This window comes from Lissotriton vulgaris, chromosome 11, assembly GCF_964263255.1.
Source record: "Lissotriton vulgaris chromosome 11, aLisVul1.2, whole genome shotgun sequence".
Taxonomy (NCBI): Eukaryota; Metazoa; Chordata; class Amphibia; order Caudata; family Salamandridae; genus Lissotriton; species Lissotriton vulgaris.
In genome coordinates, this window is record NC_141699.1 from 556,033,812 (window position 1) to 556,061,064 (window position 27,253).

A 27,253-nucleotide genomic window follows, 5' to 3' on the forward strand; every position below is an offset into this window, starting at 1 on the left:
ATATGGAGGTATTTCCGGGTACAGGACGCAGCATGTCCGAGATGCTTGACACCTGAGGTAGAGTTGGACCATTTACTATGGGGCTGCCCGAAACTAGGGGCGTATTGGTCGGAGGTGGGGGAACTTCTTAACCCAGTCACCGATCGACAGGTGGAGTACGACATGGCAACATGTCTGCTGCTCTGGTTCCCTCACACGGCCAAAACGAAAATCACAAGTAAATTCATTGACTTAGGACTTATACTGGCCCAGAGAGAGATCACTTGGCATTGGAAATCAAAGGAAGGCCCATCAGCCAGGAGGTGGATGAACGAATTGCAGAAATGGGCCAGGAGTGAAAGTGTGGTTAGGTTAAGGCAAGCCACTCGTACAGCAAATGTGAAGGGCCTAGAGATGGCGAGGGCCTGGGAGGCAATTGTGCAAGCTATGAAGGCCTATTTAACATAAGATGAAGACTAAGGGATGGTCTAGGTAGGAGGTGCCATGGGACACAACGAGATGTATGAATTGATCCCTCAAGTAGCGAAGTCTTGATTGAGAATTCATGAGTATGGCCCACATCAGCAGCAGTTGAGGGGGAGGGATAAGGGGAGTGTTAGTAGGGGCCCGATACAGATAGAGGAAGGATTTCAGCAGAAGTTAGACTTGGTTATGAGCGAATGAAGGAGCGCCCGAGGTACGGATCTTCGGCTAATGCATAGATTGGTTCATTGTGGAAGATTAGGAGATATCGAACAGGGGAGCTCCGAAGTACGACTGGATGGAGCGAGTTGTGCTTACATTGACATTAGTCACCATTCATGAAACGCTGTATTCGGATGACTGTCTGGGGGAGGGGGTTAGAAGTTATAGAAAAGCAGATACTGCATTCTGTTGTTGACTGGATACCTCTGTGAGGTAGTTTCCTTGACATCATTAACGGTTTGGATACAACCGCCGCCCGGCCTCCGGGATGTGGGCTGAATGGCTGTGTGCAATTTTATTACTGAACTGTGCCTTGAGATGGGTTAGGGACGGGAAGGTCGAATTATTTCAATGTTTGTTTATGAATCTGCAATAAAAATATATAAAAAAATATATATAAGTAATCCGGAATCTTGGCAGTTATCGGGGAGGTGTGAGTTAAATTGCATCCGACAACAAGAGCGATCATTACGGATTTAAAAATATTTTTTTAAATATAATTTCAAGTACAATTGGAGACCCGTTGGGAGTCTATAAGAGAAAGTCACAGAAAGCTATTGACTGTACTCAAGGTGTAACGTTGAGCTCTTTATTTTGTCATGCGAAGCCTGGCTTTATTATTTGAGTAGGCTACGTTTTATGAATGCTAATTACTAGTGACGTAGCAAAACATGAGCGCGCCCCCAAGGGCACCGTGGAGCTCACCGCCGGACCCCCCTACAGTACGGGGGGCCCTTTTATACGTCACTGCTAATTACATGCTGGATTTTAACGAATGCCTGCCCGAGTCGTGTTCGAAGAGTGCGCGTGCCATTATGTCCTCGAACCGGATTCCCTCTACTAGGTACACAAACAGGTGTTGTCTGGAATTAGAGTGTGGCTTAGTGGAAGCGAAGGGAGCCGGGACACGGGATAGCATGCCGGTGGAAGGGAGAGGCTGGCTACAACAGAAACTAAGCACTTTATTTCAACTTCTTTATTGATTTTAGTACATAGCGAAATGCCATGGGACTGACGGAAAAAAACAGGCCCCAATTATAAGAAGCACTGAGGTGTGCCGGGCGTGAAAACAAATTATCGGGTGGGGAAGCGTGGACACTTACTGTCTATGGAAATATCAATCTGAAAATTGTTGCTGGCAATGTGCGCATGGAATGAATCCTCACTAAGGGAAGCGTGCAGCGCTGGCGTGAGTCCGGCAGGTACATTGGGGCTAGGAAGGGCGAAAGCAAAAAGCTGGCAAAAATGATCATGTGGTGCACGCAGGACGGTAACATGTCAAACAAAACAGAAAGCAGCTCCACATCCGGGCTGGGGAGGAGACCTGGGAGGGCGAGGGCTGCTCGTGCATGCAGAGTAACTTTTGTGTGTCCTGTGGTTGGCTCAGGCAGGGCCTGTCCCCTCTCCGGGGCTCCCGTGGTGAAGAGGGAGCCCTGGCGCCAGAGAGTAAGTGCAGGAGCTCAAGTCCCGGGTTCCAGGAGGGGGCCCGGGTGAAGAAGTAGAGGAGCTGGAGTGCTCCGTTCAGGAGAACGGCACCAGAGGACGAGTTCCCCCCCGCAGACCAGGTGAGTGGGGGATTCTCAGTTTGTACAGAGATTGTGCCGATGAAGGCACAATGTGCATGTTTATTTCCTGAGCGAACCCGCTGTTGCGGGCCGCTCCAATGATGGGGCGAGTTTATTTAAAAGACCCTTTTGGGTATGCTAGCGCCTATTTATAAGCGTGTTTGCAATTTAACTTAGTTGATGGAAGAAGCCAGCACCTCATGAAAGATAAATAAATGTTTTCCATTTCCTCAGTATATGTAATGCGTTGCAAAGAATGATGCACGATATAATAGCATAATGGAAATGCTGTTAAGGAGAACACTGTAAGGCTCAAAAGTATATTTGTACGTAAGGTTTAGTAGGGGTATATTATCCGCAAACAAATGTAAAGTGTAATGTTAGCTTTTGTGAAAGGTAGAGTAGACGTCCCAGAAGCTAAAATTAAAAGAAAGGGTGCATAAAGGTACGTTTATGTGAAGCATACAGGGCGGCAATAAAACCTCTAACGCACGCTAGTTTTGGTAATAGTAAGAGTACGTACGAAGGCGTAAGTATAACACATGATATTTTTTTTAATAGTGTATGCTAGCACCTCTTTATAAGCGTGTTGTTTATTAACGAATTTGTGAAGAAACACACAGAAGTAATATAATCTGACTGATAGAAACAGGAGAGCTAAATAAAAGTATATTTGTATGTTAATAAACTAGCAAAGCATAAATATTATTGAAATGTGAGGTATTGCGCAAGTAAAGCAGGAAAGTGTAGACTCCTAGAAGCTGTACATTTTGAATGTTTGTGAAAAGAACGTAACAAAAAACATACACTACAGGGCAAAGCAGCTATTGACACAGGAAGTTGGCTCCACAACGGGCGCTGAAGCTCAATTGCCAAAAACAAAGCAGGAAAGTAATTAACATGAAGTGGCGGCAGACGCTAGCACGTCTTCGGAAGCGCGTCCACAACAAAGTAGCTATTGCCCCTAGCAGAGCGGTGGCGCCGAACAGCAGCTGTACACGTCATGCAAGCCCGTCTGCAGAAGCCCGTACACCTGCTCAATCGCCAAAAGCTCTGTGGGTGCCCATCTCCCGTCATGCTTCCAAGGAAAGTCCATAACAATAGAGCTCGCTGGCGACAGCGCTTTGCGCTGCTTACGCCAGGCTTGACCTAAAAAGGGGAGACTAGTGCAAGAAAATACACCTTTGCTGCTTCAACCCTTCTAATTTACTTCTCAGTACATTCGCATTGTCATAGATGGAGAGGAAAAGCCTTAAGAAAACAGAACAGGATTCCCAAGAGACAATCTAAATACCATTTTGACAAATATATTTTTCATAGGATATTGGCTGTTGTGTTTGTCAAGAGTTAGAACAAACAAAAAAGAAATAATGCAACAAACCACTGATGGAACCATCCATCTGGCAACTGTGGACAGATGTTAAGAGACAAATCACTGGAAACACTGAAATTTCCTCAGCCTTAAAGAGCAAGAGTGTAGATTCCTTTGTGTCGAACAACTCCACTTTAAGATGCAAGACACCACCACAAGCTATAAAACACGCTTCCTGGGAGAATGAACACTTGATGGAATGAAAAAGCTAGTCAGAGCATAAAAGGTCCAGCTTGAGATGTAGACAGGACATACATATCATACAGATGTCTGAGTTATGAAAAATTCCCTCTACCTCAAAGGAGGGATTTGGAAAGAAAAAAAACAAAATATCCCTGATTTAATATGCACATTTGAAGAACCAAAGGCAAAAGTGATGGCTAGGTGTTAAAGTTGTCTTATTGGAAATGTTGTAGGACTCGCTGGGGTGGGGGAAGCATCCAAAACTGGCTAATACTTCTAACATATAACAAGAGTCTTGCCAAAACCTGTTTTTTAAATTGATAAGATGAAAGAAAGTGGATTAGGCAAGAGAACCCAAGCCGATCACCCTATCTCTCTCTCTCTCTCTCTCCACAAACCACAGAGCGCGGTTTGCTGCATCATCATTTTCAAATCCAAACGTGATTTGGGAGTGGCAATTGCTTTACTGCTTTCAGATTTATCTAATTTTAAATCAATTATTACATTGTAATCTCTGGCCATATTTGTTGGAGTGTGAAAGTCCATCAATGTTGTAAAAACTTCTTTTAATGGCTCAATGCCATCCATGTTCGGGTCGTAATACCCTACCAGCGTTAACATCTGCCCTTGTATATATATTTTTTTTTTGCAACTATCCTCCTACCGCTGTTATCCATTGCTGTTTCTAGGATATGAGCCATCGCCTGCTTTCTGATTTATATTGAGACTCCTCTTATATTGGCACTTTGTTCTGTAAAAACCGCCTGTTGGACCCATGACTGCCTCTTAAAAATCTCTATACTTTCGCTCTTTACCAAGTGCATTTCTTGCAGTATTATTATCTGTGCCGAAAAATCCCTACCGTATTGCAAGATCCTATCCCTTCTCGCTACTACAGGCAAACCATTAACATTCTATGTTAATACCTGAATATCCATCTCCCTTGTCCTGTCCCTAAGCCTTTCGACTGAGACATATCTTCCATTATGTCTATGGGATGCCGTTTTGAGGTGAATGAGGATTTTTTAAAATGTTTTTCTCCCCTATACTCCCCACCCCGTGCCCCTCCATGGCAAATTTTTACCTTGAGCAGAACTGAACCAACTTACCGCAGGGAAACTGTCAAGATTTAAAAACATTCAGTTGAAAAGTTGGGAGTATAGTTGGCAGTTTCAAATTGGGCAATGGACATATCTTGGAAGACCAATTGCTGGGAAAACCTCTGGGGGATAATGACGTTTTCATGTGGTACTGGGCTGTTCAGGATGCTATTGATAGAGAGTTTGCCCTCTTTGAGGATCTATGGGGCGAATACTTGCGGAAGGAGCAACTGCAGCATACATGGCAAGTGTCAATGCACACTTTATTTTCAACAGTAAAACCTGCTTGGTAAAGAAGGAACAATTTTTTTTCACTCCATACAGCCTACATAACTCGAAAAAATTGTCTAAAATGACGAAACTTGACTTCAAATGCAAGAAGTGTGGTCTAGCACGCACCTCCGCTATCCACATGTTTTACCAGTGCCCAGTCTTAACAAACTTTTGGGAGGAAGTGGGTAACATAATTGCAACCTTGTTGGTGGGCAACATCAAGGTGAGCTTCTTTTTGGGGTATATTTGGAGTAGAAGAGGCCATGTAGGGCCCGGCAAGAAAGTGCCTATTTTTATGCTATCTTAGTTGCTAGAAGGGAAATCTGCCGTAAGTGGGCAGGGGATATCACCCCATTGCATCTAGAGTGGCTTGACTCCCTGTTTTATGTATTGAAAATGACTTCATTAAAGATTCCTGCAAGCATTAGCAAGGAGAAGCGTTGGAGCTTCTTATCGAGGTGGTCGCAGCATTCATGGGGCCTAGGATTATACCTAAAAATCTCTTAGAGCTGCATGGGTTACCCTCCTTGTTTCATCTCAGTTATACGCAGGTCCAGGTTATCCGGGTAAAGTTGAAAGCAACTTACCCCTTGGGGGGCAGTGGCTATCCCACCCTTCCCCCGACAATATGAGGGTCATTTTTTTTCTCTTTGACCCGCTCTACTTGGTTTACAGGGAAGAATATGTGAACTTCAGACTGCTGGTGAATAAGGAAAAAAAAAGTGGGTTTGGTGTGCGTGCTTGTCCACCTCAAGGAAGAATGAAACTAACATGCCAGAGAGCCCCAACTAAATGAGCACGAGCTCACCCTCTTTGTAGTTATGGCATAAAGCAGACCGGCTCAACTTAGGGCAAAGTAAAATATTTATGCAAAAATCATAATTGCTATTACACTTTTATAACCTTTGCAATCCCTGAAGAAGCGCTACAGCTCTTTATGTCTGGCATCACACTGCCCAGGAACCGAATTTTAGTGGTCGTCCAGGATCATTGAAACTGTTGGTTCCTGGAATTAGTTCAGTGCTCAAGCAAACCATTCCATATATTCCCTCCAGCTTCTGTGTGGTGGTTTAAATTGCAGGTGGTTGTGAGTCCTTAACTCAGTGGTCCGCCAGGACTAATGTAAATTTATACCCAATCACAGCATCTGCCACTGCAGTCGCCGGAGGTGAATGGCACTAGCACGCCTCCATCATTTCAGGAAATATCTCTTTCGAAAAGGCGTTTGATTCCTTGGACTAGTCCTCCATGGAGAAAGTTTTCCTTCACATGAGTTTTGACAGCCTTTTTAGGAACTATGTCAATATTCTCTACTCAATGCCCTCTGTGCAAGTACAAGTAAATAGAGGTGTTTGAACCAGTTTCCCATCAGAAGAGGAACTAGGCAACCTTGCACACTTTACCCGCTACTCTTTGCCCGGGCGATCGAGACTTTAGCAAGATGGATCAGCTGTGATGCGCAAATTTGGGGCCTGCAGTGGGAAGAGGGCTTAAAGGAGAAGACAGCACACTATGCTGATGTTGTGCTGCTTTTCGGGTTCCATTTCCAAACGTCCGGACCCGCTCTCATCCAAATCTTCAAGCTTTACAGGGAGGCATCTGGACTTAGTCATATGGGACAAATCTCTTCTCAAGCTACTTAAGGGAGACCCTGGGACTGTGGACTGGTAGAACAGTCTTTCAATACTACGTTCGAGTTTCCAAAACCTTGGAAAACATATTGGAATACATATTGTCTTGGATCAGAGACTGAATCTCTTCCCTCTGTAAGCTAAGATGAGGAGACATCTCACAAAATGGGAAAGCTCCCTCTCCACATCTTAGGTAAAGTAGCTCATTTTAAAATTATGATCTTCCAATGTTTTCTCTACATCCTGCAAAACTTCCCCTTGATAATTCCACAGTAGCGGTTTAAAGACCTTGCATCTTGGTTCCACTCATTTCTCTTGGTGGCCGTCCCCACACACAACAATCGGCAAACGTAGATGGTTAACCTACTACGGAGCGATGGGTATTGTGGACCTGTACGTGTATTATGGGGGCAACGCAGATTTTGATAATAAATGACTGAATATGTGCAGGGTGGGACAACCCAGCTTTCCAAGTAGTACCGCCACTAATGGGTATTGATCATACCATGGGTATGCATTAGGGGAATCGTACACCTTCCTGAAGTCACTATGGTAGTGCTTCTGATCTGGCGCTCAGCAATGCGCATGAGTGGTTGGGAACAGAGTCTGATACAGACTGGTTTAGCAGTGATAAAGTGCAAAGAGTTAAAACAAACTAGCAAATACAGGCATCAGAAAAATGCTAAACACTTAGCTTGCCATTTCGGATTCTGAGCTATAATATCGCAGACATCCTAAAAAGTGGCAAATTTAAATCTGGATGGCCACTGGAGAAGCCTGGTTTTAGGGAAAAGAAAATAACATAACCAAGTCAGGTTTTCCATTCAAAAGTACACATCAGGAAACGCCTTGGTATTTCTACCTTGCCTATGATGTTCACACAGTTTTGTGGCACATTTCACTGCTTGCTCCTTTAAAGAAAATATGCGAAGCCTATCTAGATCCCTTCTCTTTTATTACCTTTTCTTCCTTAAAAAGGAATTAAGACTGCATCATCCATATTCTTGAATGTTGGTTTATTCCTTGAATGTAACAACATTATTTTAAAAGTAAAATAAATCGGTTATTCTCGCTTGGATTGAGAAGAGTAGGTTACATGCATCTTCTTTTCATTGACCAGCTGTTCGCTATTTGTAACAGAGCTAAGACTGTGTTAAAGGTTTTTTTCTTCAAAACTGTTTATTAACAGTCTATGTAGACCTGATGATCATTTTGCCATCTTTCGTGACAACAGAGGAGACTGTGCACACCTAGGTGAGGGTGCACTGGTGTCCCACTGACATAAATCAGAGTTTTGGATTCTAGAATTAAAAAGGAATAAGTCAAAATGACAAATCTCAAAATGAATAAATCTTTAGCACAATTTCTTAGGCATATTTTCCTGGGCGTACCTAGAAATCAATATGGATGAAATAAGAATGCCACAGCAACATCCTTTGGTAAAATCTATAAGCTGAACACAAATTTCTCTACACATCTCCAGTAAACTTCACTGCTCGATTCCAATTCTAATTCTAGAGCTGATGCTCAATTTAGTCTAGTGGCATCTGGAATGGTCCCAGTGTGCTCACCAATTAACTTCCTTTTCACTCCAGTTTAGTCCCACCCTAACATAGAAGTCGGTTATGAGCATCTGCCAATCTCTGACGGCTCAAAATAGAACATGATAAAAACAACTCCAAGTGCCAAGGAAAAACACTGTGAGGTGGCATGTCTGTGTTAAGAAATGATCAATGTCTCTATGTTATTAAAAGAATGGAGCCTTAAATGGAACTTACCTCTATACTGAAGTAGCCTCTGTCCACGTAGTCTCCCAGGAAGAGGTAGCGAGTGGTATTCGGAGAGCCTCCGACTTCAAAAAGCTTCATCAGGTCAAAGAACTGCCCGTGAATATCCCCACATACTGCAAATGAAGCACATGGAACAAGCAAGAGTTACACAAAGAGAAAACATCAGCTGGGCAGAGCACTGTGTCAACTTTATTTGAAATTAATGAGCAGGTAAAGTTGAAGCATCCTGTACAACGCAACTACATACTCCAACCACTTTAATGATTAAAGCTAAATGATTAAAGCAATACTCTTCCAGCTGCAGCAGCTTTACATGCTAGTATATAAAGGCAAAGTGACCTGGATTTCTATCCCCAGGGGGCTCGTCCAAACAGTTTTATCAGTGTCAGGACCCAAGTGAAAAACTACCATCTCCCAAGTTATGAAGCAATTCACATACGCAGCCAAAATGATCTCTACCTCCAAACCCTCCTCACACGCCTTGGATCCAATACCGGCCCAGCTGGCCAAAAAGCTCAATCTCTCCCTAGACCCACTCTGGGCCAAGATCATTAACAGCTCCCTTACAACCTGAGTCATACCGGTCTGCCTCAAAGTCGGCCAAGTCACGCCATTACTGAAAAAAACGGGCTTAGACACTAATGATCTGAATAACTTCAGACCAGTCTCCAATCTTCCTCTCCTAGCTAAAATCCTGGAAAGGTGTGTTCTCCTACAACTGACTCACCACACTAGAATGCGTCAACCTCTTAGACACCGACCAATCAGGTTTCAGAAAAGGCTGCAGCACAGAGACAGCGATCCTCAATGTCATTGACGATTTACACAAATCACTCTATGCAGGCCAATGCTCCCTACTCATACTCCTGGACTTATCTGCTGCCTTCGACACGGTGGACCACAACCTACTCATCAAGGTACTTCAAGAAAGGGTAGGTGCAGAAGAGTTGGTCTTAAAGTGGTTCTCTTCCATTCTCCAGAACCGCACCCAAAGAATACAAATCAGAAACTTCTCATCAGACCTACACCCAGTCAGCAGGGGTGTCCCCAAAGGATCAGTTCTTTCCCCTCAACTCTTCAACATCTACATGGAACCCCTCACCACTACATTCAAAAAGACAAACATCCCGTTCCTGCTCTACGCTGACAACACCCAGATCTACCTTGAAACCTCCTCCATAGAGGACATTCATAGACTCAATGACACTCTAAGACCACTATAACTAAACCACCTGAAACTCAAAGACAAAACGGAAATCCTCCTCATCTCCAACAAAGAGGAGAACCCCCAAATCGTAGAATGGCTAAAAGCAATTGATGCTCTAAATGACACTCTCACCCTGGCGGATTCCGCAAAATCGCTGGGAATCACCCTTGAGCCATGACTCGACATGACCAAACACATCAAAAACACAGCAAAGAGCGCCTTCCTCAACCTGAAGCTACTCAACAAACTAAAACCCTTCAACTTAATCCATGGGGCTGTCCAGACTAGACTACGGGAATGCCTCCCTCACAGGTTCAACAAAATCCCACCTAGCCTCTCTCACTCAGATCAACTCTCAATGCAGCAGCTAGAATGGTCAATGGAGTAAAGAAGTATGATCACATCTTGCCCGCACTCAGAGAGTTAAAATGGCTTCCAATTGAAATACGTGCCAATTTCAGAATTGCTTGCCTCACACACAAAGCCCTGCACACAGGGAAACCCGCCTACCTGGCCGCCAAACTCAAGAAGGCCGGTCAGACAAGGAGCCTCAGAAGTTCTAACACTATTCCTCATCCTGCCAAAAATCTGCAAACAAAAAAACGCTTCTCGATCCTTCTCTGGAAATGCGCCCAAAATCTGGAACTCCATCCCAGTCCACATCAGGACTACCCCCTGCTTTCTACATTTCAAAATGCAGCTCAAACACCTCTTCCTCAAACGTTCTCTCCCAAATGGATAGCCGCTGCCGAAACGCTAAAGCTTGCACACTGCAGGACTCAGTCACTAAGACTCTACCTCATCCCCTTCCTGACACCTCCCTAAAGTAGGCTCGGCTCGAGTCGGTGTGCTCAATATTGTGATTCTCTGTGTCTTCCTTACCTAAAATTGTTGTTCAGTGCACCAAGACTTCCAATTACGCCATAAATCAATAGGTTTAGGACTGCCAAACTGTGTGTTTTTACCCATGCAGTGAAGCACTCCGATACCTTCGGGTCTGGCCAGCGCTATATAAAACGCTTCAATAAATAATTACAGCTACTACCCTGATCCGATACACATCATCTCCTGTTAAAGACTGTACCCAACCTTGGAGAATGGGCAATAAACATTTTACATCTTTCCTGGTCACAGGACAGCAGATGAACAAACATTTTACATCACAAAGTAATCACATAAACATTTTTATTCTTATTGTCTTTTTTATTCGGCATATTAGCTTACAGTAAATTGTGATTTTTATTAATGTGCTAGCAATTAATGTGATCAAACCTGTAATGGGTGCCTCCACTTCAATCATTGTCTTCTCATGCCTGAGAATGGCAGCACCATCATCAATAATCTTGAGTGCAACATCCTCCTCCAGCCGGCCCTCTTTTATAAAATGCGTCTTTAAGATATCAAGCCGGGGTCTGCCATCCTCAAACACTTCCTTCAAAGGGAGTCGCAACGTAGGAGGGAACGGAACAGCTATGGAGAGGCAAGAGAGAAAAGGATTAGGATACTTATATAAAACACAACATGTGTATAGGCAGCAATAAGAAATGCATTCAGTAACCAAACAACTAAAGAGACATGCCTTCAATTAGGACTACCATGATGCCAAATTATACACATTCCTTTCCATTTAAGGTGCACGTATAGAAAAATGTATGCAATATGGCCCTAATCAATTCTCTTTAAATGTAATAACTTGTCCATTCATTCATCCTACCTCCTATTAGAGATAACTCCTAAGGAAGGATAATCAACATGCCCAGATTGCTTCTTACCAGGCACCCAACTACATTTTCCACTGTGCAATCTTGTGCAAGTATAAAGAGTCTATCCCCTTGATCTAAATTCAAAATTCAGTACACTAGTAATCAATAATGAGTGGCCAAATATTAAGAAAATGTCTGTATTATTTATTCAATGAAAATGTTTTTAACAATTCATATTAAAAACACAATATAATACACATCATATAAAAATCAATTAAAAGAGTTGGACAAAAATGCAACAAAATTAAACTAATACGAAATCGATTATGACCCGCATAATCACAAAAACAGACAAACATGTAAGACGTGAAAAGTTGTTTAATTTAGTTAGTACATCAAATTGCCAATAATGACACTTTGTTTTATACAATGATTAAATCTGTGGTCCAACAAAAGTGCCAGGATCATGGATTGTACAGGAAAAGTGCGTCGACGCGTTTCGATGGATACGTTAAATTACACCATCTTTCTCAAGACTTAATCTTATTTTCTGTCATGTAAGCGGAGTCAAGGTAAATTGTTTCACCCCTTGCTATCACTAGACTTTAGTTGAAAGTGGGCAGGTCCTAGTCTGTTCTATCAGTGGTTGTTTGCTTGTAGCTGTGGTTAATCCTGCGCATTCAAGATATCACACCTTGTGTGCTATGTGGATAAAATGTGATGGAATAGCAGTATTATACTTGTATCTATGGAAAACGGTGTCCTCAAATAGCGGAATTCTTTAGCATATATTGTGGGAAAGCGGTGTCCTCTATTATGGGACTTTGGGGCGCGGGTCCCTGCTTATTGCGGATCTGTGACAGTGATCTTGTCATAATGAAGTCTTAGTGAAATTAGGCTTCTGTGTTGAGGATCGCGATAGATAACTCCAATCGAATAAGGTTACTGCTAAAATCTTGCATCCCGTCGCCTCAGGGGTTCCGCGTGGAATCTTGTGCAAGACCAACAACTGAAGGAGAAATACTTCAACCTAGTGCATGGGATGGAACTAGCCCAGAAATGGAGCAATTGCTTAATTGAATGTCTTATCAAACCCACAAGGAAAAACAAACTCCTTCTCAAAACCATGTGCACAGACAACCAAGTGCTCCATACCAAGAAAGGTGATATAAAAGTCCAGCCAGTACTCACAACTAGGTCTGTGCATAGGGACTTATTATCACGCCCGGCATTCTACGACTGCTCCCTCTAGTCTTTTTAACTAGAAGTATCATAGCATTTCATATCACATGCCAGTCTGTCACCGGTCAAGTAGCTCTTCACACAGGAACCCCATGGCCTCAAGTCACAACACTAGTAGCTTTGATCATCATTTCAGGCCTCACCTCGCAACTAGCAGTTGGCCACTTTCCCATAAGCCGGCTTGACAGCATCTGCTTTCACTCCCGCCATGGTTGCCAAGTCCTCTATGGAGTCCCTTACCCTTTGACAGCATGCTACTGCATCCATGATAAGAGGTACAAACACTTCAAGCCCTTTGCAGCCTTTCAACATGGGTAGCAGTCGGTCATTGGACATATTTACTTCACTGACACATCTTTGTGATCTCCTAAAACGCTTGGCTGTAGGTCACTTTTTCCATCAGCTTTGCTTACCAGACTCTGTCTCTTCCCAATAACCCTGGCAGTCTGTCAATGCTCTTTTTAGTGGCAGTTAGAAACTCCAGGGATTTCCATCACACATGGCACTCAATCAATGTGTCCATCAGCTAGAATACCCATCCTGATACCTCACACACTTTACCTCAGATCTGTGTCATATTAAGCAATGGCAGTCTGAAATCGCCTCTATTTGCACTATTAGCCAACATTTCCATGGGTTTCCAATATACATTTTTCAGTCACTTATTGCTTTAATTAATTCTGCTGACCACAATTTTCAACGATTCCATGTTCGACAGATGACATATCACTTCATGCTCAATCATAATATTTAAAAATATAATAATAATCAGATTTCTAAAGCACATCGCTATCTCATGGGAGGTGTCCCAGAGGGGGAACATCCTTAACAATGACTCACGCAAGCCGAACAACTTGCACAAACAAAGACCTAGCCTGAACCATGCATGTGCATGGTTCAGGCTAAGACGGTCTAGTGTTCCGGATGGGCAGTCCTAAGGTGCGTCTGAGGAACAGGAAAGGTAAGAGGGGTTCGGGGGTAGGGAGGGTTGGGTGTTAGTTTTTAGGGGGTGGAAGGGGTTCCTGATAGTTGTTAGGGGGTGTGAGGGGTTAGTGTTAGTTATTAGGAGGTTGGGGGGTTCATCTAAATTTTTAGGGGATGGAAGGTGGGGGTACGTGGTAGATTTCTGGGAGAAGGAGGGGTTTGGAATAGATTTTAGGGGGTGGTTTGCCATGCATTCCATTATCACAAAAACATGTGGCAAAAAAAAAAAAATCGTAGAGACGGGGTCGTAGTACAGACCGCATGGCTTAGTGAGTCGTTGTTGAGGAACTTGTTGTTCCAACATACAACCCTCTCAGAGCTAGGTATAGGTATCCGCAGGCCTAAAGCTGTTAAACCTCTTTTCATCCTGAGCTGAATAATCAAGTTGTAAGTTTTACCCTAAACAAACATTCTGGCTGGGCTTGCAAAACCGTTAAGGGGCACAGCGTTCCTTAATGTTGGTGCCAAGTAGCCAAAAGAGCTCCTACCTATACACACTTTCTTGACTCTGGGAACTCCCTTTCTGATCCTATGTTTCTCAATGGTACATAAGGTCTAATAAACGATTGAAGGTACCATGGACTTTTGATTGTAAACATTTTGTAACAATAACACAAGGCCTTCAACAAGGATTACACACTTGATATAGTGTTCCCTATTTTGTGTACATGTTTTTCTCCTGAAGGATGAGAACAATTCAGAAGTACAGACAGACATCTGAAGTCTGCAGTGTCTGATTTTTGTAATGTTTTATTAACTGGCAATGTTGACCTTATGTCATCATCCAATTTTATAATCAACTACAGCTAAAGTGCATTCAAAAGAGTTTGACATGCCAGCCTAAACAGCACCATTACCCCCTGAAAGGCATTTCAACAAAAAACACCTCAAGGTCCCGCAGAGGCACAGATAATTTGAGCAAAATAGCTGTAGCTCGGAGACACACCTTTGACAATGTGGTTGCATCAGAGGTTTCAAACTAACCATATGTCTTCACACCATTTCTCAGAATTAAAAGGGCTTAGGAGAAAATTTAAATTACCAGAAAAGTGTTAATACTGCATCACTTCAGATGAAATTCTCCCAGTGACATATTCAGGAGTGTTAACTAATGGTAGCCAGAGGCAGTCACTGCTACACACAATCTTAACTTCTGGCAAACTCTTTTAAGGCTGACGCTTTCTTGAAATAAATGTTTTTTCCTAGGAGTGTCTACCATAAATTATTCCATTCTAGATTACCTCATGTCCCGACTATCTGAAAGATAATTATAGTCAGATGGGGGCATCCAACCCGTACCAAGGAACACATCCACAATCTATTTACATTTGATTTGAAAAGATTTCTGCAAAAGAGAAGTGTCAGATATAGTGAAACTTAATTCAATGACTATAAAACCAATTTTACATTACATCATATCTAGGAGAGTGGCTCTTCAAACTTAGGCTTCCGTATCCGAGTGCCATCAAATGACTGCAAAATATACAATAAACACCAGTAACCCATAATGGAACCCATACTGAAGACCAGAAGAACCTTTGTACTTTGTAGGAAATTATATGTTGATATAAAGAATTGAACCTAAAACAGTTAATAGTGTGTTTTACTTTTTTTTTTAATAATAATTTTTATTGACAAGCTTGCCAATACATTTAGATATCATACAACACATTGCGTGCGGTCTTCATACATATATAGGGATAGCATTCACTCTCAATATATTTATAATATGGTATTACATTAAAGAGTTCAATGTCGTCCACAGTACTGCTCCAATTCTTAACTTTAGAAAGGAACCCTTCATGCATTGTAAACAAAGATTCATGCCGGCCTCAATGACCTCCATGCTTTGTCCAGCAACCCCAAATTTTATCCCATTTCTTAGGGCAACCTCTGCTCTGAAACACCACTTTTTCTGCTGCACAGCACCAGACCGGACCAGATCTTCGCTCCACTGAATTACCATTGGTGGTTGGTTCATTCCCCATGCCCTTGCTATGTTCCTTCTTGCTACAATGTCTGCAGTCTTAAGCCAGAGCGTTACATATTTAGGCCATCTATCTTCTCCTATCACACATAGTATGAGCCATTTGGTATCCATAGGGACTTCTTGTCCCAATACTTCAGCCAATATCTGGGTTATTTCTTTCCAGTACTGTTGCATATAGAGGCGGTTCTATAGCATGTGATAGCAGGTACCCTTTGCCCCACAACCTTGTGTGCATACGTCAGTGTCACTGAGGTTCATTCAGTGTAAGAGTGCTCTAGATGTATAGGATCTAGCAATATACGTAATTGTATGAGATGGAATCTCGCCCGTACTGCCACCTCCCTAGGGCTCTGTATCGTCTCTTCCCAGTCAGTGTCCTCCATTGTTCCTAGGTCAGTCTCCCATACCGCTCGAAGAGACATTAACGGGTCAGGTGTATTATTCATTATGTTTTATAAATAAGAGAGGTTGCTTTGGATGTCATACGATCTAATAAGATTCTGTACTCTAGAGGTGCATATTGCACTATGTGTTCACCGTCTGGTATGGCACATTGAATTGCATGTTTTATTTGAATGTGTCTGTAGTGTTCGGAGTCAGGCATTTCGAAATCCTTTTGTAAGTCTTGGAACTCAGTCATCTTCTGCCCTCTTCACACGTCTCCCAGACTGTCTATCCCCAATAGACCCCATTTACGAAACCCCAGTAATCCTCCAACCTCCCTTAGGAGGTCGCTATCCCACAATGGGGTTTTCTCTGTCCGAACCCAAAAAATGTGTTGCCTCCCTCTCTATTCTAATTACCAGTTAGGTATGTATTGTATTGTATTGTAATTGCACTTATATAGTGCTTACTACCCCTGACGAGGCGTCAAATCTCTTTTTTGGCGGGTAACACGCTACTCCGGGCCCCATAGAGGATTAGTGTTGAATTAGTATAGTGAAACATGCAAGTACATTTTAAGTGGTGGATAGGTTAGTCAGTTATTTGGATTTGGAATGATAGCAGAAGGATAGAGGAGGACAAAGGTTTTTATTTATTTATCACTTGTTGACGCATTCAGGAAGCCTATAAAGGATTAGTGGTGAATTAATATGGTGAAATATGAGGTAATTTCAGTGGTGGATATTAGTCTGTTACTTGGAGTGAGAAGGATAGCGGAGGGATAAAAGGGGAAGAAAGATTTGCATTCATATAGCACTTGTTACCCCTGATGGGTGTTGAAGCGTTTTTCTGGCGAGTAGCACGCCACTCCAGAACCCATAAAGGATTAGTGTTGAAAATTAGTATAGTATAAATATGAAGTAATTTGAGTAGTAGATATGTTATTCAGTTATTTGGGCAGTATATTAGTATAGTTGAATATGTTATGTTATGTTATGTTAATAACTTTTATTCGGCGCACAGCTGCCCCAGCGAAGGGGCGTCCTGGCGCCTGATCAAGTACCACAACACAACAAATCGATGCTGGAAGGAGAAGGGATCAGTCAGCAGAAGCGAACAGATGGGTTTTTATAGCGCGTCTGAAGAGAGTCAGGCTGTTTAGGGCACGAATATGGACAGGAAGGGAGTTCCATAATCCAGCCGCCAAAACTCGAAAGGAACGACCTCCTATCCTACTCAGTCTGAACCTAGTCTTAATCGCCAGATGAAGAGATTCCGACCTGAGAGACCGCGTGGGGACATAGGGGGAAACAAGACCCGCTAGGGCAGGAGGAGAGGAGAGTTTCAGGATCTTAAATGTAAGACAGAGAGCCTTGAATTTAATTCTCTGTCTGACCGGCAGCCAGTGAAGGGAGGTCAGGACTGCAAAGACAGAACAACGTCTCGGGAGGCCAACAATGGCCCGCGCAGCGGCATTCTGCACCCTCTGCAGCCTGGTGGCCTCAGCCTGATTTACTCCAAGCAGCAGTGCACTCCCATAGTCCAGCCGAGAAAGAATGGAGGCTTGGACCACCAGTTGCTGAGTAGGGGGGTCGAAGAATTTGAGGACTGGTCTCAGTCCTCGCAGAATACCATAGCAGGTAGCTGCAATCTTCTTTGTGTGGCTGGTAAAAGAGAGGTTAGGATCCAGCCAGACCCCCAAGTTCTTAACTTCGGCCGCTGGGATGGGGGTCACCCCCAATTCAGGAGGCCACCACTGATCTCCCCAAAGTTCCGCCTGCTTCCCTAAAATCAGGACCTCGGTTTTCTTGGCATTTAACTGTAAGCAGTTAATACGCATCCAGTTCGCCAAGGCTATAAGTCCTGCGCGGAATCTGGGAGCAGTCACCTCAGGGTCCCCACTGAGTGTCACCGCCAGCTGCGTGTCGTCGGCATACGATGTCATGGTTAAGCCACATTGTCTGACGACAGCAGCCAGCGGTTTCACATATAAGTTGAACAAAGTGGGGCTCAATGCAGAGCTCTGAGGGACTCCCAGTCCCAAAGGATGGAAAGAGGACTGACCAGGTGGAATGGCCACTTTAAAAAACCGGTCCGAGAGGAAAGAGCGGAACCATTTAAGAGCCTTCCCCTCAATTCCCACTTCCTCCAGCCGCCGCATCAGAATGTCATGAGACACCGTGTCGAACGCGGCGCTCAGGTCTAACAAGAGGAGCACCGCTGTCTGCCCCGCATCCAGCACCGAACGCAAGTGCTCAGTCATAAAGAGCAGAGTAGTTTCGGTGCTGTGTTGTGCGCGAAAACCATTCTGGCTCTCGTCTAGAATATTATTACAAGAAAGGTCCAGCACCGAACGCAAGTGCTCAGTCATAAAGAGCAGAGTAGTTTCGGTGCTGTGTTGTGCGCGAAAACCATTCTGGCTCTCGTCTAGAATATTATTACAAGAAAGGTGGGCAGACAAGATGGAATTCACGTGTGCCTCAGTGACCTTGGCGGTCAATATGGAATTTGAGAAGTGAACATGTTAGTTTGTTAATTTTGATTGAAAAGGATAGTGGAGGGATAAAAGAGTGAAGGATTTTTCTTAAGGTCTTAGCAGTAGGAAGAGGCTTTTGGATGAGTAAAAAAAGGAGTTTTGGAGGGGAGGATTCAGAGGGGAGAGTTTAGAAAGGTTTGTTTTAAGGAATCGGTGTAGTAAAAAGAGGTGTCAGACGATGCAAGGAGGGGTAGAGCAGGAGAGAGTCTAGAAAGGGTTATTTTGGCGATCATAGTAGTGGTATGGTGTTTGGGATAAATGAGAGAGTGGATGTAGAGGATATATTGATAGATGTATAGGATGAGAGATAGGGTAGTGCATTGGAAGGAGTAGTAGAAAGAAGTTTGAGATGAGTCAGAAGGTTGGGCTAGAAGATATATTGAGCGAAGCATAGGCTGAGAAATAGGCTAGTGCATTGGGAATGCTAAATTTGAAGAAAGTGATAAATATATAGATCCGTAAGTACATTAAAAGTATATAGATACATAAAGGAAGTAAGTATATTTAGATTAAATATATTTATAGACGCACAGGATGAGAAATAGGGTAGTGCATTGGATATGCTTTTTCAGGAGAAAAGTAACAGACACACCGAACCAGGTACATGGAGGGTACATAGATGCACAATGGAAGTATGTACATGTAGACCAAAGATGATTTTTATTTATTCATATTATTTATTTATTTTTTCATTTTTTATTTTCTAACATAATTATTTTACATGTTTGATAACGTAATACACAAAGATAGGTACATATCTACAGTGAAAACAAATGCTCAGTTAGAGTATCACTTAGTAAAGTCTGTTACTGTAGGAAGATCCGTGGTGTGATTTGGGGGAGCTTTGTAGGTTAACTGTGGTTGTATATAAGCCGAGGTTGACTTTGGGTCTATTAATTGCACTGTGTTCATTGCCGCACCCATCACTTGCACAGACTTCGTCTGCGCGCCTCACCGGGGGGTGAGTTATGGTCAGGGGGGGGGGGGGGGGGTTGGGAGGGTCCTTCGTGGGAGGGGGGGGTAGGGGGAAGAAAAAGAAGCAAAAAGAAAGTTCATGCATTAATGTTTGTTGATACACTGGAGAAATTGAAAGTGGTTATACATGTTATTGTTAGACATAAGATAAAAAGTGATTGGTTAGCTTGTTGGTTGGTTTCTCTCCAGGGCTATGTCAAAGATTAAGATAATTAGTCTTAATATAGGTGGACTGAATGACTGGAAAAAAAGGGAAAAATTCGTGGAGTATGTTAAAGTAGTAAACCCCGATATTGTTTGTCTACAAGAGACTCATCTGTCATGGAAAAAGAAACATTGGTTAAATATAAGGGGGTATGAAATATTCTCGTGTTCCTCGCAGACCTCAACTGTAAAGGGGGTAGCTATCATTGGTCGGGCTGGATTGGGTGGGGTCAAAAAATCAAAAGCTGACCCACTGGGAAGATGGGCTATATGTGAACTGGGATTAGGTATTACTCTCTGCTCAGTGTATGGGTCTAATTTGGATGATGCTGGGGTGATGAATCACATTGAAAGGGAGCTTACCAACTGGCCATCACCTGTGGTACTATGTGGTGACCTTAATATCTCGGCAGATTCTACAGGCAATACCCAATATAAAGGAAGAAAACCCCGGGTATTCAGGGCAATCTCTTCTATAATTCATTCTTATGGCCTGCAGGATGTCTGGGGCAATTTAAAGAAAGATGATCCTGGGTTCACATACTTTTCACACCCATTTAATAAATACACAAAATTGGATTATTTCTTAGTAACAGCCACTCTCCTCAGCACCGTAGAAATTTCTATGCTCCCAAAGCTAATCTCGGATCATAACCCTCTTGTCTTGAATCTGTCTATCACTAATCCAAGAGGAAAAATGAGACCATGGTCCTTCGATAGAAAACTTCTACTAGATAGTAATTACATCGCACATATAAAGAGGTGGTCTCAATCATTTTTTGATGCCAACAGATATAGTGCTTCTCGTGGTATGGTTTGGGATAGCTTCAAGGCGGGTTTAAGAGGAGAGACTATTAGCTTTTCTGCACGGTTGTGGAAAAACATAAAGGAAGAAAGGGAGGGATTCTTGGATAGGTTGGCAAAGGCCGAGGAACAACACAGGAGAGATATATATAACGGGATTCAGGGTCCTCAGAGTCTAGATAGTTTAAATACAATAAAAGCAGATATCCACCGGCAACTAGCAAGGAAAGCGGCAGCAGAATATCATACCCGCAGATTGGGAATGTATGAAACAGGTGAGAATGCTGGAAGGGCCCTAGCATTAAAAATAAGACAGGCTACCTCAAAAAATATTATTACTGAAATTAAAGAGGGGGAGCATATCTATAAAAAACCAACAGAAATCCTAGAGGTCTTTAGGTGTTTCTATCAGGCTCTCTATAAAGAGGATGCAGATACAACCTATCCAAGCAAGAATTGGCAGGATACGGGTAAAAATGTGTTGCCCAATGAGAGGGAAATCTTAGAACAGGATATTACTATGGAGGAGCTCCGACAAGCACTGAAAGAATTATCAGCAGGAAAAGCAGCAGGACCGGATCTCATACCCCTGGAAGTTTATAAGTATCTGAGTGAAGAGACGGCTCCTCTCCTATTAGATCTATTTAACGGGGTTATTAATACAGGCATTATACCAGAGTCCTGGACCAAAACTAATATAGTGGTCTTTCATAAAAAAGGCAAACCCAAGGAGAGCCCAGGTTCGTACCGGCCTATCTCATTAATTAACAGCGATAATAAACTTTACGCTAAAATATTGGCCACTCGAATGGGAAGGTTTATTGCAGGCCTCGTCTCCTCCTGGCAACATGGTTTTATCCCCGGAAGGGGTACCACCGACCATATAAAAAGAGCTATAACCCTGTTTGATATGCATGCCAGGGAGGGGGAGGGGATTGCAATGATCCTCCTCGACGCCGAGAAGGCGTTTGATCGGGTTAAGTGGAGCTTTTTATGGAAAGTGTTGGAGAGCAGAGGATTTGGCCCCCGATTTCTTCAGGCAATTAAGGCCATGTATCATACCCCAACAGCTAACATCCACCTAATGGGTGAGGGCTCTAATCCGATCCATATCTCGAGAGGGACAAGACAAGGGTGCCCATGTTCACCTATCCTATTTGCACTGTATATTGATCCCCTGATTTGTCACATTATGGGTAATATAAATATTAAACCAATTATCACGAATGAATATGCAACCAAAATTCTCGCTTACGCAGATGACCTAGCCATTACTACTGTGGATCCTGCTAGCGCTATGAGGGAACTAATTAATGTTACCTCTGATTTCGGTAGTGCATCCGGATACAGATTAAATGTGGCAAAAACACAGGTTCTATGCTCCAGTAAGACAGTCAAGTTGGATAATAGATATGTGGACTCCGTTGTCTATCTGGGAATCACAATTAATGCCCAGACACAGGAAATTATTAAGGATAATTTCTCACCATTATTGTCGAAAATGAAACAGGATCTAAAGCGGATCGATACTCTGCATTTATCAATTATAGGCAGGGCGAATGTCATTAAAATGACAATGTTTCCAAGAATTTTATATAAATTCAGATCGATCCCTTTTAAAATTGATGATATTTTGATCAGGGAAATGGAGGCAATTTTTATGAGTTTTATTTGGCAATATGGCAAGGTGAGGAGATCAATCAAATTTATGTCTCTCCCTCAGGAAAAGGGTGGCCTGGGTATACCAAACCTAAAATTTTACCATTGGTCTTGTCTGCTTACAGATATGGCTATACTTTTCTTCCCTGCTAACACGGTAAATTCTCAAAGCGGTATTCCCTATTATTAGGGAATGAAACCGATGGAGTACTTCTAAGACATTTTGACAAACGTTTCTTTAAGTCTCAAGGGCACAAAATGTTGGAAGATATTTATACAATTTGGGTGGGGATACAGAAGAATCAGAATATTCCGAAGTACAATAAACACACTCCACTTTGGAACTCAGGGTTATTCCCCCACTTGAGCACAGACGGGCCCTGGAGACACTGGGAAAGACAAGGAATCACCTCATTGGGTCAAGTGATGGTAAAGGATCTACTGAGGCCCCTAGATCTCCTGGTGTCTCGGTATGCACTTCAAGGCTCTCAAGAGCTTAAATACATACAACTGACTAATACAATTAAATCCAAGAGACCGACCATAGATGTATCTAAAGAATGTGCACTTTTAGACTACTTGAAGGGAGGTGGCCGTCGCATAAGGAAATTGTATGTATTATTTTTGGATACACTGTTGGATGATTTGCTCAAGACAGAAACCACTTGGGCAGGGAAATTAAATGATCCTGATATCGATTTAGATAGAGCCATCCTTATGGATAAAAGGTTTTTAAGATCTTCAAATCTAAGAGCGCAGCATTTTAAAACTTTATTCAATCTCTATTATACGCCGGCAAAATTATTTGACTGGGGCAAGAGAGTAGACCATAATTGCCCCAGATGTGGCAAGGGTCCGGCAGATTTGCTTCACATGTTTTGTGGCTGCGAGAAATTAGGACCAATTAAAAGTGAAATAGGAAAGTTTTTAGAGGGGCTGCTAGATACTAGGATTGATCTATCCCCAACTCTATTAATTCTTGGGGTTGATACCAAAATGGGGTTGAGTGTAGAGATGGAGGCACTGGTTTTTATAGCTACAGCAGTCTTCAGAATATTAATTGCTGCTGCTTGGAAAGACACTGAGGCCCCAACCTTTCAGATGTGGATGTGTAGGCTATTAGGGATTCACAACATTGAATCAGAGCTGTACGCACTGAAGGGGGTGAAATCCAGAGATATGGGACTTAGGATCTGGTCACCTGTGGCAGCATGGAGGCGGTCAAAAACCCTCGGCTTTTAATTTGTCAAATATCCACAGTATTACCTCCTGCATAATCTTAATATATTATCAGCATATGTATCTTCCTCTATATTAATGGTTTTAATCAGCTCAAGTACTTTTTTAGAAGGTGAAAATTTGTCAGTTTTATTTATGCCTTGATATGTATAACTACTCGGTAACGTCATGCCAATTTGTATTCTCTGTTTTGTATTTGTTATGATATCGACATGAACTTTCAATAAAAATAAAAAAAAAGAAAAAAAAAGAAAACAAATGCTTATATACAGAGGGATGTGCTGTAAATTTCTGTTACCGTATGGTTTATGTGCGGAAGAGGCATATCTTGAGTAGTTTTCTGAAGATAAGGTGGTTGTCGGTGGATCTTAAGTTGGGGGGGTAAAGAGTTCCATAGTTTGGCTGCTTGAACAGAGAAGGATGTGCCACCCATGGTTTTTTTCTTGTATGGCGAGATGCTCCTTTAGAGCGGAGGTTCCTTTGTTGAATGAGTTTGGTGATTTTATTCCTGATGAAGAGTGGCCCTATTCCATGTATTGCTTTGTGGGTAATACAAAGCAGCTTGAACTTGGATCTTCTGGCAACCGGTAACCAATGCAGGGCTTTCAAGGCAGGAGAGATGTGGTCTCGTGGTTTAATATGCAAGAGTAGTCTGGCAGCCGAGTTGTGAATCCGTTGTTGTCTTTTCATGGTTGTTAAAGGTGATCCGTGGTAGAGGATATTGGCGTAATCGAGTTTGGATAGAACAAGGGAGATGGTAGCTCGGACCTTGTGTGGAAATCCCAAATGAGGGAGAATTTGTCGCAGCGTTTTTATAGTAGCAAAGCTTGATCTTGCTAGTTTATCCACTAGGGCATTCATCAACAGCTTGAAGTCCATGGTCATTCCGAGGTTTCTCACTTCCTTCGATAATTTAGGCAGTGATCCCAGTTCATCAGGCCATGCGGCAAGCGGGTTGTAATTTTTCTAATCGCCACACGCGAGTATTTCAGTTTTTGAAGCATTCAATTTGAGATGGCTCCAAGTCATCCACTGATCCACAGCTATGAGACAGCTGAAAATTGGTGATTTTCCAATGTCTTTGGGGCATTCCAGTTGAAGGAGTATTTGTGTGTCATCTGCATAGTTGTAGCACATGAGGTGAAATTTATTGATCAGTACTGGTAAATGTTGATGTTGAAAAGCATGAGCGAGATGATAGAATCTTGAGGGACCCCTGCTTTTGTTGAGTACGGTTTGGACGAGAAAGGTGGAGTATGGATGCCATTAGTTCTGTTTCGAAGGTAGGACACCGATCCAGTCTAGAGCAGTTCCCTCTATGCCGGCTTCATAAGGTCTTTGTTTCAGAGTGTCATGATCAACCGTGTCAAAGGCAGCTGAGAGGTCCAAGAGGAGTAGCGCAGCAACCCCGCTGCGGTCAACTGTATTCTTTAGGTAATCCCGGAGGGCAGATTCAGTGCCTCTTCCCGGACGAAATCCTGTTTGGAAATCTGAAAGTATGTCATTCTCTTCAATGAATTGTGACATCTGGGCGAACGCTGCTCTTTCCATCAGTTTGCCCAGGAAAGTTCCATTTGTAATGGGTCTGTAATTGTCAGGGTTCAGGGGGTCCAAGTTTGTTTTCTTCAGTAAAGGGCGTATGTATGACTTTTTGAGTTCTTCTGGAAATATTCCAGTAGTTAAGGAATCGTTGATGATAGGCTTACTGGAATGGCAACAGAGGTTGTTAAAAGAATTGTCTGGAAAGTTTGTGGCGGACAGGGGTCAAAAGGGCTACCGGCAGGCCTGCTTGCTTTGACCAGGTCCATAAATTCATTGTGTGAGATGTTTTGGAAGGAACGGAGAGGCTTGATTAGAACATTCTTGGATAGTTGTTTTGTACAAGGGTTAGTGCTGGTGCTTTGTTTCTGTTTTAAGTACGAGTCCAAGTGGGGGGCCCTTGCCTACCAGTGTAAAAGGATACTCGAGGGCCTATATGGAGCGTTATGGGAAGCCTCTTTACCGGGCTTGCCAAGCCTACTCGTACTCAACAATGCACTAGCACAATGACGCATCCTAAAGGCGCCAGGAGTGTCTACAGAGTACCAGGGCAGCGTAACCATGGGACAGGTAAAAAAAAAAAAAAAAACACTTTGCCACTAACTCTGGATCAACCCCCATTTCAAAAGGTTCCAGAGGGCACTCTTGTTTTTGGTTGCCAGTTCTCATAAGATCCAGTCTGGAGACTTACACCTTTGACTGCCAATCCACAAAGGAGGGTGGTGAGGGTTCTGTCCATTTTTTTTTACAGATTTCTCTTCTGGCCAACAAGATGGTATAAAAAAGAAGTTGTTTAGCGAGGTCTGTCACACCCTCCTCCAGGCCAAAAATAACCAATGGTAGATTAATAGTGACAGGCACCCAAGGGATGTTGTCAATATTTTACCAATGGAGTCCCAATAGGAAGAAAGGGCAGGGCATTCAAAAAACATGTGGATATCAGAGGCAGCTATAGTCCCACACCTATTACAGCACACAGGGGGGCCCTTTGAGATTCTTCATCGTCTCTGAGGTGAATAATAGGCCCTGTGTATAGTAAACATGTGGTTCCTTCGAAGCCATGCTGGTTTGACTACCTCCCACAGTGTCTTACAGGAATTAATCCACAAGTGTTCAATATCATGATCTAGAAGGGAGCTGTCCCAGAGATTACTGGCCAGTTGAAATTCGCCATCTAACTCTTCCAATATAGCTTGATACCAGAAAGAGACTTCCTTCCTTCCTGGAACCTTGTTAACAAGCTGATGTTCCAGATAGTTCCCCCCACCAATTTGGTATTTACTAGGTAGACTTCTGTGACTCGGCCCAACTGACCATCTGTAGGTATTTAAACCTAGAAAGGCCTATGTCCAATCTACCTCTAAGAGACTCCCATGAAACTAAAATACCTTCCACAAACAGATCTCCCCAGACCTCAATCCCAGCTTCTCTCAAGGGTAAGACCAGTCTATCTTTAAGCCATCCCGGACCACCCGGCGTATCCCACAGAGGGGCCATGCTAGAAAATATCCTAGCGCTACTGAACATCGCAACTTAGCCCATGTTTTAGCTAAGCTCTGTTCAATTTGGCTGTGCATGGCAGCTACTCCCACTGAGACGCACAATACGAGCACCAGGATGCTTCAAAACATGACCCATAGAGCGAAAGAAATTTCGGACCATTTGCCAGTGGAGGTGCTGTTGCAGAGATCACTGAAAGACAATACACTGGCGCCCACAATAGATCTTTGTTTATTTAAGGACAAAAGGTTTGTTGGTCAGATTAGAGAGAGGACAGAGCAGTACTTCCAAGACAATGTAGGGTCGGTTGACTCGGCACCAACCCTTTCAGAAGCATTGAAAGCTGTAATTAGGGGTCATGCTCAGGCACTGATTAGGGGACATAGTAAGGAACAGCTTCTTAAATATGAAGCCCTGGAGGGAGAGGTGGCCAGCTTGGAGGCAGAGGCACTGGCTAGTGAGGAATCTGATCCTCCGGTGAGACATCTGATCAGTCTCAAGCAGCAGGAGATGAGGCATCTAGCAGAAAATGCATCATGGACTCAGTTAATAGTGTCGCAAAGACGGCTCTTTGATCTGGGAGATAAAGGCAACAAGATGGGAGTCTGGTTGGAGAGGAGGGATAGGGAATGCAATTGAGTGGTGACATGCAAGCCTCTGAGGGGCATGTACCAGTAGCGTAACGAACG

General features: G+C 43.0%; 1 protein-coding gene across 1 annotated transcript in view; it reads right to left on the reverse strand.

Moving 5' to 3' along the window:
- Nucleotides 1–27,253, reverse strand: part of PPP3CC (protein phosphatase 3 catalytic subunit gamma) — a 744,021-nt gene that overhangs the window by 516,625 nt on the left and 200,143 nt on the right. The window contains exons 2-3 of the mRNA XM_086943633.1: nt 11,078–11,275; nt 8,587–8,711 (exon numbers count right to left, since the gene is read on the reverse strand). Coding sequence (XP_086799759.1) covers nt 8,587–8,711; nt 11,078–11,275 — 323 coding nt within the window. The remainder of the gene's footprint in view (nt 1–8,586; nt 8,712–11,077; nt 11,276–27,253) is intronic.